The sequence below is a fragment of the Hemiscyllium ocellatum genome, chromosome 13 (assembly GCF_020745735.1).
Source record: "Hemiscyllium ocellatum isolate sHemOce1 chromosome 13, sHemOce1.pat.X.cur, whole genome shotgun sequence".
Classification (NCBI taxonomy): Eukaryota; Metazoa; Chordata; class Chondrichthyes; order Orectolobiformes; family Hemiscylliidae; genus Hemiscyllium; species Hemiscyllium ocellatum.
In genome coordinates, this window is record NC_083413.1 from 14,196,793 (window position 1) to 14,211,249 (window position 14,457).

General features: G+C 41.4%; 1 protein-coding gene across 5 annotated transcripts in view; it reads left to right on the forward strand.

Annotated features, from left to right (window-relative positions):
• Window positions 1-421: 421 nt before the first annotated feature.
• Window positions 422-14,457, forward strand: part of LOC132821781 (mediator of RNA polymerase II transcription subunit 12-like protein) — a 604,412-nt gene continuing 590,376 nt past the window's right edge. For all 5 annotated transcript variants that reach the window (XM_060834551.1, XM_060834553.1, XM_060834556.1 and 2 more), the window contains exon 1: window positions 422-520. In XM_060834551.1, coding sequence (XP_060690534.1) covers window positions 422-520 — 99 coding nt within the window. The remainder of the gene's footprint in view (window positions 521-14,457) is intronic.

The window sequence follows — 14,457 nt, forward strand, 5'->3', positions numbered from 1 at the left end:
AGAGACACTTTGATCAGACAGGAGATTGAATTAGATACAATGTAGCATTTTAACATCTTGGGGAACAAGTCGAATACTGTAGCCATCGCAGGTAATAGGTAATCAATCAGTCTGTACGTAGGAATTCTGATAAATCTAAAATTCCTGACTATAATATATTTTAAAATTTAATAACATGAACGCACCTGTACATTAGTATCTTGGGAGTGGATCACCTGATTTTTTTTGCATGCTTGGTTTGCAGTGTAAAGTGTTGCTTCTGCTGTAATGTTGTCTGGCTGTGTTTTGTGGTTATTTGGGAAATTTTAAAAATAAATGATGTCTGATTCTTTCTCTTTTTTAAAAAAAAAGCTGAGAGACAGCCACCTAAAGGATTGTGGGAAGCCGGCTCCAAACTCTGCTTTTCTTGCTGAGATGTGGGATGGCGGCGTTCGGTTTCCTCAGTTATGAACAGCGGCCGCTCAAGCGGCCCCGGCTCGGCCCTCCCGATGTCTACCCGCAGGATCCCAAGCAGAAGGAGGTAACCACAGCGCAGTGTGTCCCGGAGCTCATAGAGCGGCGCTCCGCCCATCCCATACACACCCCCCTCTCCCTGATACCCCTCCCTCAGCTCCCCTGTCACTTACCTACTCCCTCCCAGGGCCGCCCCGTCACTCAATCATAGTATCCCTGAATGTGGAAGCAGGCCATTCAGCCCATCCCCCACCATGAGCATCCCACTCTCCTATCCCATGGCTAACCCACCTTAACCTGCACATCCCTGGATACCGTATCGGGCAATTTTCAACATGGCCAATCTACGCTAACCTGCACATCTTTGGGTTGTGGGAGGAAGCTGGAGCACCCAGAGGAAACCCATGCAGACATGGGGAGAATGTGCAAACCCCACACAGTCACCCCAAGGCGGTAATCGAACCTGGGTCCCTGGTTCTATGAGGCAGCAGTGCTAACCACTGAACCACAATGCTGTCACTTAGTTACCTCTCCTTTCCTCTCCTCCCCCTCCCCCACCCCCACCCCCCCCCCCACCCCCACCCCCACCCCCACCTTGACACTCACTGCACCCCTGCCAGCCCCTCTCAGGTCTGCCTCAGCCCCATCATTAACTGCCTCCCAGGTCTGCCCTGACATTTCCCACAACCCCCAGAGACACCCTGACATTAACTCAATCGCATAGCTGCTTTCTCATTTACTGTCTCTTTTAGCTGCCCCTCCTTCAGCTACTCCTGCTTTCTCCCCACCTCCCTCCCTACCCCCGCCTGTATCTCTCTCCCTGGATCTCTGCTTGATGTTCCATCCCTATCCTCCTGATACCTGCTTAATTATTCCTTCCTTCCTTCCTCTCCCTCTCTCCTTTTCTCTTGACTCATCTCTTGTTCTGCTTTTTGGAACTCCTCCCTCCCCCTCTCTAGAGCACCCACCCTGTTCCTGCCATCTCATCCTGGCCTCTCTTCTCTGAACACACCCATTCTGCTCCACTCTGATACCCCTCGACATTCCGACACCCCTCTCCCCTTTCCTGATTCCTCTCTCTCTGGACCCTACTCCAACCACCTCCTCAATACCGTCCCTGCATCTTTATTTAATTTGTTTTTGTGGGTAGTTCTGAACATCTCAACGATCTCTGCAGTAACATCTGCCTCTTCAGCTTTTGACATTTTATTGTCAGCTTTTTTTTTTGCTTGTCTCATTATTGGGAGCTGGGACAAAAGCACAAGTACATTATAACATTCTGCACTGACTTATTTCTTTCCCTTACAGAAGCACAAATTCTAACTAGGTTATTTATATATGTTTTTGCTTGTGAAACGCATACAAGTTACGTGCTGGTTGATGCAATGGAAATACATTGTCTAACTCTTGTCCATTATTTTCATGAGCTCAAGCATCTCCCTCGACTAAAACGTGTTGGCTTTACAGGGTTTTCTAGCCCCTCAAATTTTTGGCACTACAGTGATGGCTGGTAGACAGATGCACACTAATTATCTAACGTATACATGTGTGTATATGTTTCCTCTACATTCTCGTAAGGGATGACTGTGTTGAGGAGGCTATGGCCATTTCAGAGGACAGTTAAGAGTCACCCAGATTGCTGTGGGTCATATTTGGCCAGACCAGGTAAGGATGGGCAGATTTCCTTCACTCAAGGGCTTTAATGAACCAGCTAGTTCTTTATGAAAATTGGTCACCGTTGGAATACTTTGTAATTCCAGATTTTATTAATTCAAATTTCACCATCTGCCATTTGAGTCTGTGTCCCCAGAACATTACATTAGAATTCCAGACTACTTGTCTTGTTAGTCCAATGTCATTACCACTGCACCACCCTTGGATCGGAGGGATATTTGGGTTTGGTGGGGTGGGGATGGGAAAGAGGTGTTTCTCTTTAATTATGTATTAAAGTGCAGAGGTGATGGCCTAGTGGTGTTATTGGTCATGCTCTGGGGACCCAAGTTCAAATTCTGCCGTGGCTGATGTAGAATTTGAATTCGGTGATAAATTTAAAAATCAGGAGTCGAGAATCTAATGACGATCATGAAGCCATTGTTGACAAAAACCAGTTTGATTTGCTTATGTCCTTTATAAGAGATTGCTGTCCTTACTTGGTTTGGCCTATATGTGACTTGAGACTTTAACAATTGTGGTTGATTGTTCCATTCCCTTTGGGTAAATAGGGATGGATAATAAATGCTGACCTGGCCAGTTACATTCCCATCTCATGAAGAATAAATTTTTTAAGAAAGTGTTAAGTTTCGATGGAAGTCTGCAACAGAACTATTTTGAAGTATTATACAAGCTGTGTTGGTTTCCACTGATATATGTTGCGTTCTCGGATTTTATTGCCCAATCTCTACAGAACTCGGGTATGTATTGTTGTCGTGAGTAAATTTATGCCTGAGCTTTTCTTATACCCTGGAATATGCTGCACTGTATTGAGTTTTGACTGTACTGGCCTGCTGTTAAATGTGCTGTTAGACGTGTTGGGTGCTCATTGCTGGGACCTTTTATTTGTTATTTACATAAATGATCTGGATGTGAATGTACAAGGCATGATGATACCAAATATAGCAGGTATCATTGATAGCAAGGAAGTTTATCAAAAATTACAGAGGGATCTTGATCAAGTGAGGAAATGGGCTGAGGATGGGCAAATGCAATTTAATACTGATAAGTGTGAAGTGTTGCAGTTTGGAAAGTCAAACCAAGTAGGGCTTACACAGTAAATGGTAAGGTCTTGAGCGGTGTTGTGGAACAGAGGGACCGAGGAGTACAAGTACATCGTTCGTTGAAAGTGGCATCACAGGTAGACCGGGTGATGAAGATGGCATTTAGCATGCTGGCTTTCATTGGTCGAGGCATTGAGTATAGGAGTTTGGTCATTATGTTACAGTTGTGAAACTCATCGGTGAGGCCACATTGAGTATTGTGTGCAGTATTGGTCACCATCTTTATAGGAAAGATATAGTTAAATCATCTTTGTACTCTTTCCAGTTTGAGGATGGTGCCGGGAGTGGTAGGCCTGAGTTATAGGGAGAGGTTGGCCAGGCTAGGAGTTTATTCCTTGGAACGCAGGATAATGAGGGGCAACCTTATTGAGGTGTGTAAAATCATGAAGGACATAGATAGAATTAATGTATCTAGTCTTTTTCCCAGGGCTGGGTAATTGAAAATTAAAGGATAAGGGTTTAAGGTGGGAGGGGAAAGATTTAAGAAGGACCTGGGGGGCATCTCTTTCATGCAGAGTGATGTGTATATGGAATGGGCTACTGGACAAAATGGTTGAGGCAGTTACAATGGCAATATTTAAAAAAACACTTGGGCATGAATGGGAAAAACTTAGAGGGATATGGGCCAAATGCAAGCAATTGAAACTAGCTGGGTGGGCAGCATGGACCAGTTTGGGCCAAACGGCCTGTTTCCATGCTGTATTACTCCATGACCCTGAGATACTCCAGATACTAGGCACTCTGTCAGTGCCTTATCTAGTTGGTCACTGGTGTTGAAGGAGTGGGAGGGATTTTATGATCCAGTGGGTGAATAAAGTGGAGTTTCTCTTTATATGCTTTCCTGGATTGGTAACTAGGTTAGTAATCAGAAGTTGGATCACTGGTTTATCTGTTTCTTTCCCTTCTCCAAGCTGAGAGGCCACTTGAGTTAAACTGTGGGATATCCGTTGTGTCTGGTCAACTCGTTAAATACAGACTTGAAGGATCAACTTAGGACCCTTTGGCCTGTACAGTTCAGTGTTTCATCACATGATGTACTGATCCATCTGGCTTTAACTGAGCTGTTGTATCCTTGAGGTACAATGACATGATCTATTTTTCACCATGTCAATATAACTGCTGGGATAACCCTGACATCTATGTGAGGGAGAAGACAACAGTCTAGATTGAACATGAGGGAGAGATTTGACATTTCATCAGAGAGCTGTGTTTGAGAACCTGTTGTGTCTGAATGAAATTGAAGGGGTTCTGCTTAGCAAAACAGAGCAAGTAGCCTCAAGGACAGCGTATGGGAAGACACTGAAAGCCTGAGATACATTGAGGCAGCAGTCTGGAGTGCAAGGAGCAGCACTGGCTTAAAGTACAAGGTACCATGCTTAAAGTGAGAAAATTAGCCTGATACCTGAGAGAGACCCTATGAAGTGGCTGGGAAGTCGCACCAAGACTGAAACAGATTGCAACTTCATAATTTTCTAAAGCTTTTTTTGATTCAGATGAACATTTGATACTTTGTATCCTCATTAAACAAAATTCGACCATTGCATGAAACAAACACAATACTGGAGAAACTCAGCTGGTCCAGCAGCATCTTCCTTTTCTTCAAGAACAGTTCTGAGGATGTTGTACTGGATTAAAACATTAACTCGGTTGTTCTTTCCATGAGTAACTGTTGAATTTCTCTAGCGTTCTGTATGATTGTGTCAGATTTATAGCATCTGCAGTATTTTTCTTTTATTGACTATTACATGATTAGTTTAAGGTTCACAGTTTAAGATTGAAATTTGCTTTCATTGTTCACTTTTCCAGTGGCTGTATTTTATATTTTATGTGCATTGTTATCTACGTTAGACTTTTGGACCATCCTTATTAGTGTCTTTGTTTATACACGGGCCAGTGTAAATTATTGTATAGCTCAATATTGTGAATATCTCATTTAAAGTTTTGAGAGGTTTGACATACATTTTTTAAGAGTGTAGCTTTTGTGATTTGAGGGATTCAAGTTTAACTTTGATAAATGCAATCAATCCAAGTTTGGACATAATTGCTGTCGAAGGATTGGAAACCACGTTGCAATAAGATATTAACAATTTAGAAAGTGAAAGTCATTGCATAGCAGATGGGCTTACCTAGCTAAAGAACTGGCTATGTAATGCCCCCTGACCTTGCAGTAATGGCTACTGAAAGAAATGTTTTTGTTTGGAGTTAGAGCTGAATTAGTTTAAAAGCACTTAGCGAACTCTGAAAGATTGTAAATTGCTTTGTCAGATCAAAAGGAAATTGTAAGTGAGAGATAATTAACCTAAAGGTTGATTCAAAGACATGATAGCAGCTACGTTGCTAGAGATGGTAGAGTGTAAGGAAGGTGCATAGTTTCAGGTAATTTGAAGGTTTGCTGGAGAGGTTCACTGCTGTTTGGGCCTCATGTTTTCATCTCACAAACAGCTGAAGTAGGTGATGTCCTTTTTTTGAACAAAAGGAAATCAAGTATTACCATTGGCACGGGATGTAGGGTGATGTAATTTCTAATCAGCCTGTTCAGAGATGTTATAATACACCTCTGGGACAGGTAAACTTGAATCCGAGTCTTCAGGTTCAGAGGTAGGGACATTTACACTGCATCGCAAGAGCCAAGTTTGATCTTACTTTGTCGTGTGAGAACGAGCATTTGGTGGGAAGAACATTAAAAGCCAGTGTAAAAATATTGGGAATAATGATAAAAGATGTGCAGGAGCAGAGGGACCTATACACAGATCACTGAAGGTGGCGTGATGAATGGAGAGTAGTTAATAATAAGGCCCTTAGCCTTTTTAATAGGAGCATAGAGCACAGGAACAAGGATGTGATATTGAACTTGTATACAACACTCATTAACCATCAGGTGAAGTGTTGAGTGCCACACTTTAGGAAAAATCTCAATGTATTGGAGAGCACCTTCAGTTATGAAGATAGATTGAAGGAGTTGGAACCGTGCTTCTTCATGAGAAAAGTGCTGAGCGGGGACTTGATAGCAATTTTCAAAATGATGACTGGGCTGGATAGAACAGATAGGGAGAAGCTGTTCCCGATTGTAAAAAGAACAATACTGAGAGTTCATAGATTTAAAGTGATGTGTAAAAGAAACAAAGGATGGAATGAGCAAAACATTTTCACTCGGACTTGTAGGTAATGCATCCCGTACTCTAACTAATGTGATTAAGGCAGGTTCAATTGGAAAAATTTAAGTGGTCATTGGATGATTATTTAGATAAGTATTAAGTGTTAGGGTCTGGCAATTAAAGCAGGAAATTGGAATTACTAATGAGGCTCATTTGAAAAGCTGGTGCAGGCATAATGGACCAAATCGCCATCTTTACAACATAATTCTATGATTCTGCATTTTGTGATGGAAGGGGAGCTGGAAGAATGCATAGTTTGAAATGAATGTAGTGTCTGCAGTGTGGTTCCCTCAGTCTCGTGGTTACATAAGCAACAGGCAGATTAACTTGGAAGCATTGGGAAAAAAAAATAACCAGATCAAGGGACTGAGGAATCCCCAGTCACAAGAGGGTAAACGAATGTTTTACCCCTGAGAATAGCCGGAGCTGAATACAATTCTCCAGTGGCCACCCTTACTTCTGGGTGGTTCCTACAGAACAATATTTTATGTCTTCATAAGAGAATTCTTGGGGGAAGCATAAAGTAGAGCTGAGTGCACAATACAGGCAGTCAAATTGAAAGAGATTGGTTTGTTAAAAGTCTTCTATACGCAATTGTTTACTTTCCTTTAAAAAAAGGAATCCAAATCTTGTGGCATAGTTCTATTGGTTGAAATGAGGTGTTTGTACTTCTTTCGAGTCCCCATGTAGTAACAATATCTACATTTTCATTCATGGGTTAATTTTCAACTAGATTGAAAATGTTGCCTTTCATAACTAAGAGATACTAATGGACTGATTTGATACAATGGAAAGAGTATCTTTGTGTCTAGTTTACGATCTGGAAGATTTACAAAACTGTGATAGATTTTGGCATTTGGATGGTGGTATGAACCAGGAAAGTGAAGGTCAAACTGGTTAAGAACATTCCTTTATTCACCTGAAGGGCAGTGCTAGCTCTGGAGGTGACTACCAGTAACTGTATACAAATGGATTCACAATGTAATTAGATAAGTTTCTGGAAAGAACAATAAGAAGACACTTTTTTTTTTAAAAAAAGAAATTGGGGCTAGAGGAAGAATGGAATTTCTTCTCTGCTCTTGAGCATTGACTTTGGAAATAATTACTTTTGTGCTTATTGCCTTGCTTAAAAGTTTTTTGCTTCGATCAGATTATTGGATATTTCTACAGGGGATAAGTTATAAAAATGTACGGTCGGTCCTTGCGTGTGGAGCTGAGCATTGGTTCAGAAACAGGTTCTAGAATGTGCTAAACTGAAACGGTGAGTTGATTCTGTAGTTTGAGCTTCATGGAAAATGTTGCATCTTATTATAAACTGTTTCCTCTATCTAATTATCATTCGCCCTTCGTCTCAGTCTCCCAGTTCTGATGGCCCTAAAGCCTTTTGATTTCCTCCTTCCTTCCTCCTCCTAAAACATCTGTTGCTGATGTGGTTCTGACCTACTGTTAACTAAACCCTCTTGAGCTTTTGAATTATGGTTTTTGTGCTCTATTTGTCCTATTTGGTGCAGTATGGATGTTTGTGCTATGCAGGAACAATTTTTGCAGAATTATTTAAGTGGTGGGTTACTTATTGTCCTGGGTGTAAATTAACTTCAGTCCAATGTGATATCCCAGAGCAGGCAGGCTGTGGAATTGCAATATTGAGATAGTGTGACACGGCCCCTATCTTTTGTTGAATTTAGGAGTTAGAATGTCATATTGTGGCTGTACAAGACATTGGTTAGGCCACTTTTGGAATACCACTTTCAATTCTGGTTTCCCTGCTATAGGAAAGATGTTGGTACCCTTGAAAGGGTTCAGAAAAGGTTACAAGGATGCTGCCAGGATCGGAGGATTTGAGCTCTCGGGAGAGGCTGAGTAGGCGGAGGCTGAGGGGTGACCTTTTATAGACGTTTATAAAATCATGAGGGGCATGGATAGGGTGAATAGACAAAGTCTCTTCCCCAGGATGGGGGGGAGAGTCCAAAACTAGAGGGCATAGGTTTAGGGTGAGAGGGGAAATACTTAAAAGGGGCCTTGGGCAACTGTTTCATGCAGAGGATGGTGCGTGTATGGAATGGGCTGCTAGAGGAAGTGGTTGAGGTTGGTACAATTATAACACTTTAAAAAGGCATCTGGATGGGTATATGAATGGAAGGGTTTAGAGGGATATGGGCCAAGTGCTGGTAAATGGGATGAGATTAGGTTAGGGTATCTCGGATGCTGCCTGAACTGGTGAGCTTTTCCAATACCACTCTAATCTAGACTCTTAGGGTACCTGGTCAGCATGGATGAGTTGGACCAAAGGGTCTGCTTCCATGCTGTACATCTCTATGACTCTATGACATAAGTGAGAGATGTTTGTGGTATTCCATTTACATGGCAGACCCTGGAATAAATTTCCATGTTTTTGTCATGGTCAGAGGAAGTTAAATTCCTTGCTACGTGGTCCCCTTTACTTTTCGTTGGCTAGTATTAGAATTTATTGCAGTCAAGATACTAAAATTTAGAAAACAATGGATGCCTGGGAGCAATCATAATTAACAGAGCAAACTTCTGATTTATGTAAGACTGTGTTTACTGTCCGTGGAGGAGATGACTGGAGAGTGGTGACGTAATGCTAATATTACTGGATGAGTCAGTCAGAGGCCCAAGTAAAGACTATGGGGATTTAGGTTCAGATCTCACCACTGCAGCTTGTATTCAATTAATGTAATCTGGAATTGAAAGCTAGTCTCAGTGATGGTGTCTATGAAGCTATCGATGATTGTCATAAAAACTCATCTGGTTCTCAAATGCCCTTGAGGAAAGGAAAGCTGCCATCTTTTTCTAGTCAGGTCTGCGTGTGACTCCAGTCCCATAGCAACGTGGTTGACTTCCAATTGCTCTCTGAAATGGCCTAACAAGACACTTGGCTTAAGGGCAATTTCAGATGAGCGAAATGCTTACATTTTCCAGCAACTTCCAGTTGCCAAGACAGACTGTAATGCACCAATTTACATCCTTCCCTCCTTCATATAAGTTGTTCTGCTTTTTATTAGTTAGCTGGTAAACTGGCAGTGAGTTGGGGTGTGAGGATGAGTGCAGAGGTGTTTCAGTGATTGGCTCTGCCAAATTACTATCCAGGTTGTGAAAATGAAGACTTGCCCAGCCCTTTGTGTCAATGTTACTGTTGTGTGGCACTAGCACTGGCGTTTTGAGTATTAAATGGATTTTAGAAGCAGCAACCTGCACTCCCATCCTTATTCCATGATCATCAGTTAACCCTGATTGAAATTCATCATTTGTCCTGCATTGCCCTAATATTTTGGCCTTTGCCAATGGTCACATTGGCAAATGACAGTAATCTGACATTAGTGACATGCATGCAGAAGAATTGTTGATCATCTTGGGTTCATTGTTTTCTTCAATAAAATACTAATGTCCAAAAGACCACAGCACACTTCAGCTGTCCTAAATGAAGTACTGGGTTTGTTGCAGTGAACCAAATGTGGCAATCTGGCATCTGGGGCAAACTTTTTTTTTTAATTTTTCTGCCTGCACACCGCACCCCCCCCCCCCCCAAAAAAAAACAACAATGTGATGATTTTTACTTGTGATGTTGTTTTGAGGGTTAAATATCAGCTGGAACATGGGAGAGCTGTCTGCTTTTTTTGAAATTTGTACCGTGAGATCTTTTATGTTTAGCTGGTTTTGAGGCCTCGGTTTAATATTTCATCCACAGAGAGCACCTCTGACAGTGTAGCCACTCCCTCAGTACTGCTCTGGAATATCAGCCAAGATTATTGTGTCTAAGTACTGGAGTGAGACTCACACTCTGCAACTGAGACACCTTTGACACATTATGCATCCATAAAGTTAATGTTGGGAGAAAATACACAAGAGCCTGGCATCGGAGGAACCCTTTTCTCTGAGTAGTGATGTGCCAAATACCAGAGGGGGCTGGGGGTTGCTTTCACTGCCTTAATTCACAAACTCATCATTGTATGGATACTCGTTTTGATTGATAGAGCATCACCTGGATATTATAGAAGTTATTTCTTGTCATGGTCTGTGTTATTTGTTTTCCTGGGTGGAAAACCATCTGCTTCTTCAGCCAGTTGTCCTGTTGGCAAAACCGCAGAATGCATGTGGCTGAAACAGGTGAATTTGAAGAGCTGGCTATTGTAAGTGCACAGAGCTCTGTCTGTGTGCTGTGCCTAATGTAAATGGGTGGTTGTGGCAGCTGTGCTGATTTCAGGGTCACTATGAGATTACTGCTGGAAGCTGTGGCTCAGTGGTTAGGACCCTTACTTTGGAGTTAAAGGGTTGTTAGTTTAACCCTTCACCCCCATAAAGAAGTTAAGAAACCCAGGATGATACACAGCAGTGCAGTAGAGGAAATCGTGTTGGAGTTACTGCTGCAACTAGTTAACTACGGCTTTTGGTCTGTATGTTTGAGGCAGTTTAACTAATAGCTTTCAGTATTCCTGAAGTCATGATTGTTTTAGAACAAATATAAGAGGGAGAGTGTGTTTTTGAGATAATGATGGGAATTTGTTTGCCTTGAGGATTTGACAAATGGACAGAGTGAACATTGAAGAGCTTTAGCTTACTTTCAGTAAAAAGAATTGGCAATTGTATTTTTGTTTCTTTGGCAAAACAAAACCCATTACTTGCAAAACCTTTGGAGTCAGTTCACAGAAGTCCTGGTTGATATGGTTCAGATAAGTTAAGTAGGTTACCTCATTGCCAGGATTTTTGTTGAATGCTTCAGACTGGAAGTGTTTGCTTAGAACACTGAAGGGGTTATTTGAAGCTGAGAAAGTCTAAACTCAGTTGTGTAAATACTCCAGGAAGATGCTATAGAACACTCAAGACAGGAATTGGAAGAAACGGTTAAGTCCGACCCATAAATGTGATGGAGAATGTCTGCTCTGTCTCCCTGAGTTATTTGACTGCTGGGTGCTTGTGTTGGAATGGATAGGATTGCATTTTTGTTGTGTTTTGAAATTTTTCAGATTGTGCAATAAGTCAATAGCTTGGTTTGTTCTCGTTCATCTTTTCGTTTGCACAATAAACTTCTAATTTCATTTTATCAAGCAAATCTGCAGCATTGCAGGCTTGCATTTCAGTGAAAGATGGTCTTAAATAGAAACTGAACAAAAAATATGATCTTTCAAATAAGATTTCAGTTGCGATATGACTTGTATGTTAATAACATCAGCTAGGATCATAACTGCCTTTTTAATATATTTTATAATTTGAAGCCAATCCACACAATTGTCCCTTGTTCTCCGATGTCGTGGCCAATATTTATCCCTCAACTAGCATCAACAAAGCAGATGGCTCACTTATTTCTACTGGGTATGTGCGGGTCAATGGCAAGGCCCATTTTTAGTTGTCCTTTTCTGGGTAAAAATCGCAATTTCCTTCCCTAAAGGGGGAGTAGTGAACCAGGCCAGGTTTTGTTTCCAGCCACTGATACTGATGCTAACTTTATCTCTGACTTATTCATTAAGTTTAAATTCCACCTGCTGCTGTGGTAGGATTTGAACTATGTCCTCAGGGCCTCTGATTTGCTAGTTCAGTTCTTGATGTCTGTGGGAGCTTGTTCTGTGCATCTTGCCTGCCATGGTGTTCTCCCTTACAACAGTGACTTTGTATTTCTTTGTACTGCAAATGCTTTGAGACATTGTCTTGGCATTAAATATTATTTTTTTTCACTTTATTTGCGGGATGAGGGCATAACTGGCTAGGCCAGCATTTATTACCTATCTGTAATTGACCAGGGGCCAGTTAAGAATCAACCACATTGGCTGTGGGTCTGGGGTCACATACTGTCTAGACCAGGTAAGGATGGCAGTTTCCTTCCCGTAAGGGGAATTTAAATTTAAAAAAATCTGGAAGGTGAAGTTAGCATCAATAACAATCTAAAGGGCATCGGTTAACCAGATGGATTTTTCCGACAATGGTCGTCATCTGACTGTTAATTCCAGATTTTTATTGAATTCAAATTCTGTCATTGCAGGGTTCAAACCTGGGTCCCCAGAACATTTCCTGGGTCTCTGGATTAATAGTCTCATGATAATACTGCAAGGCCATTGCTTCCTTGTATTACACACAGGTCTGCTGTTTTATTGATGGTAGACAATGCATTACATGCCCACCCTCTCATCCACAGTAAAACAGCAAATAGTGCACATACCTTCCACTTTAGTGCAACAACAAGTCATCTTAATAACATTATCAGAGCAGTGCATTGAATCAGTTTTAGAAGGCCCAGCTTGTGTGTTTTGCTCTGTGTGGTGAGCGATTTTGAAGCAAATGGATGGCTACTTATTATTGGTGGTCAGTTTCTCTCAGCATTTTGTGTCCACATTGGAAACCACCTCTTTCCGCCCCCCCCCCCCCCCCCCCCCCTTTCCATATAAAAACTTAATCTCTGAAGTCCAATATTTTGATTGATGCAAAATGAAAGCAGCAGCAACAAAATAATCCCAGCAGATTGGTGTGCTGCAACACTGTGTTAATGGTTGTGATTATTAATGTGACGCAAATGATTTCATTAGTACCGATTGTGACTGTGTAGTATGTGTCGGTGAGTGAAAGGCAATGGCTTATTTCTTTGATTTTTGGTTCTTATTCATTGCAGTACCAAAAATCTAAGCTGTCTTGGATTATTTGTCCTCCTGATGTTCTTGGGATATAGCTTCATTTTGTTGGAATCTCTTTCCCTGATGATTGCTGACCTCCATTTTCAATATCATTTGAGCAAAATGCATTTATATACAGTTAAAAATCGCACAACGCCAGGTTATAGTCCAACAGGTTTAATTGGAAGCACTTTTAATGAAGCTTTCCAGGAAGGAGCAGCACTCTGAAAACTAATGCTTCCAAATAAACCTGTTGGACTATGACCTGGTGTTGTGTGATTTTTAACTTTGTACACCCCAGTCCAACACCGTCATCTCCAAATCATGATACTCATATACCACCTTCATCTTGGAACTTTTCCCAATGTTACTCCACAAGAGTGTCTTAAGACAAAAATAGGCACTAAACCAAAGAAGGATGTATTTGAGATTTTGACCAGAAGGTTGATTTTAATAAAAAGCATGCTTCAAAGGTCACCTTCATGGATGATAAAAGTGCAGATGTTTAGGAAGGGGATTCTCAAGGTTGGGCCAAGTTTTGGTTTCCTTGTCAGAGAAGGGATGGTCTTGCTCTAGAGGGAGTGCAGTGAAGATTTATTAAGCTCATTCATGTGATGGCAGGACTGATGTATGATGAGAGGTTGGATCATTTAGGATCATATTCACTGGAGTTTGAAGTGGAATCTTTTCGCATAAACGTTTAACAGGGTAGATGCAGGAAGAATGTTCCCAACATATGGGGAGTCATAATTTTAAGGATACTGGGTCAACTAAGAGGGGAAATTTCTTCAACAAGAGGGTGAAGCCTATGGAATTTGCCAAGATAGGTAATCGTTAAAGCCAAGACATTGTATGATTTCAAGAAGGCGTTGAAAGTAGCTCTTACAGCTAAAGGGATCAGAGGATGTGGAAAGTGGCTATTGAATTTCATGTTGAAGGTCTGTGATTTGGGCTAGAGAGAGTGCGGGATGAACGTGATGCTAGCATTGGAGGAACTCTTGCGTTCTTACAGTTGTGGGGCTGGTGGGATTACAGAGACGGGGAGGGGCCTTGAATGAGAAGTTTTAATTTAAGGTGCTGGTTAGCAAAGGGGTGGACATGGTTATTGGCTGGTAATGCAATTGCAAGAAGATGAACCGGACACAATTTAATTCTGAGATGATTATATATTTTATTTTAAATATTTTGCTGGTTATTATTAACAGATTTCTGAAGTGTACATTTCATGTGAATGATTTCTTAGTTATTTAAGTTACTGTTGGAGTGCAGTTTGTGTGAGCAAGCTGGCAGTCAACTTTCTACAAAGTGGACACCCTACAAACAGTAGTGAGATGAACAACAACATTGATTTGAGCGAGCAATAGTATCTGGGAGATGGGTGAAAGTCATTGACTGGCACCGCGAAATGTCTTGTTATCAAGCAGCATCATTTAAGATGCCAATGAATAAGGTTTATAA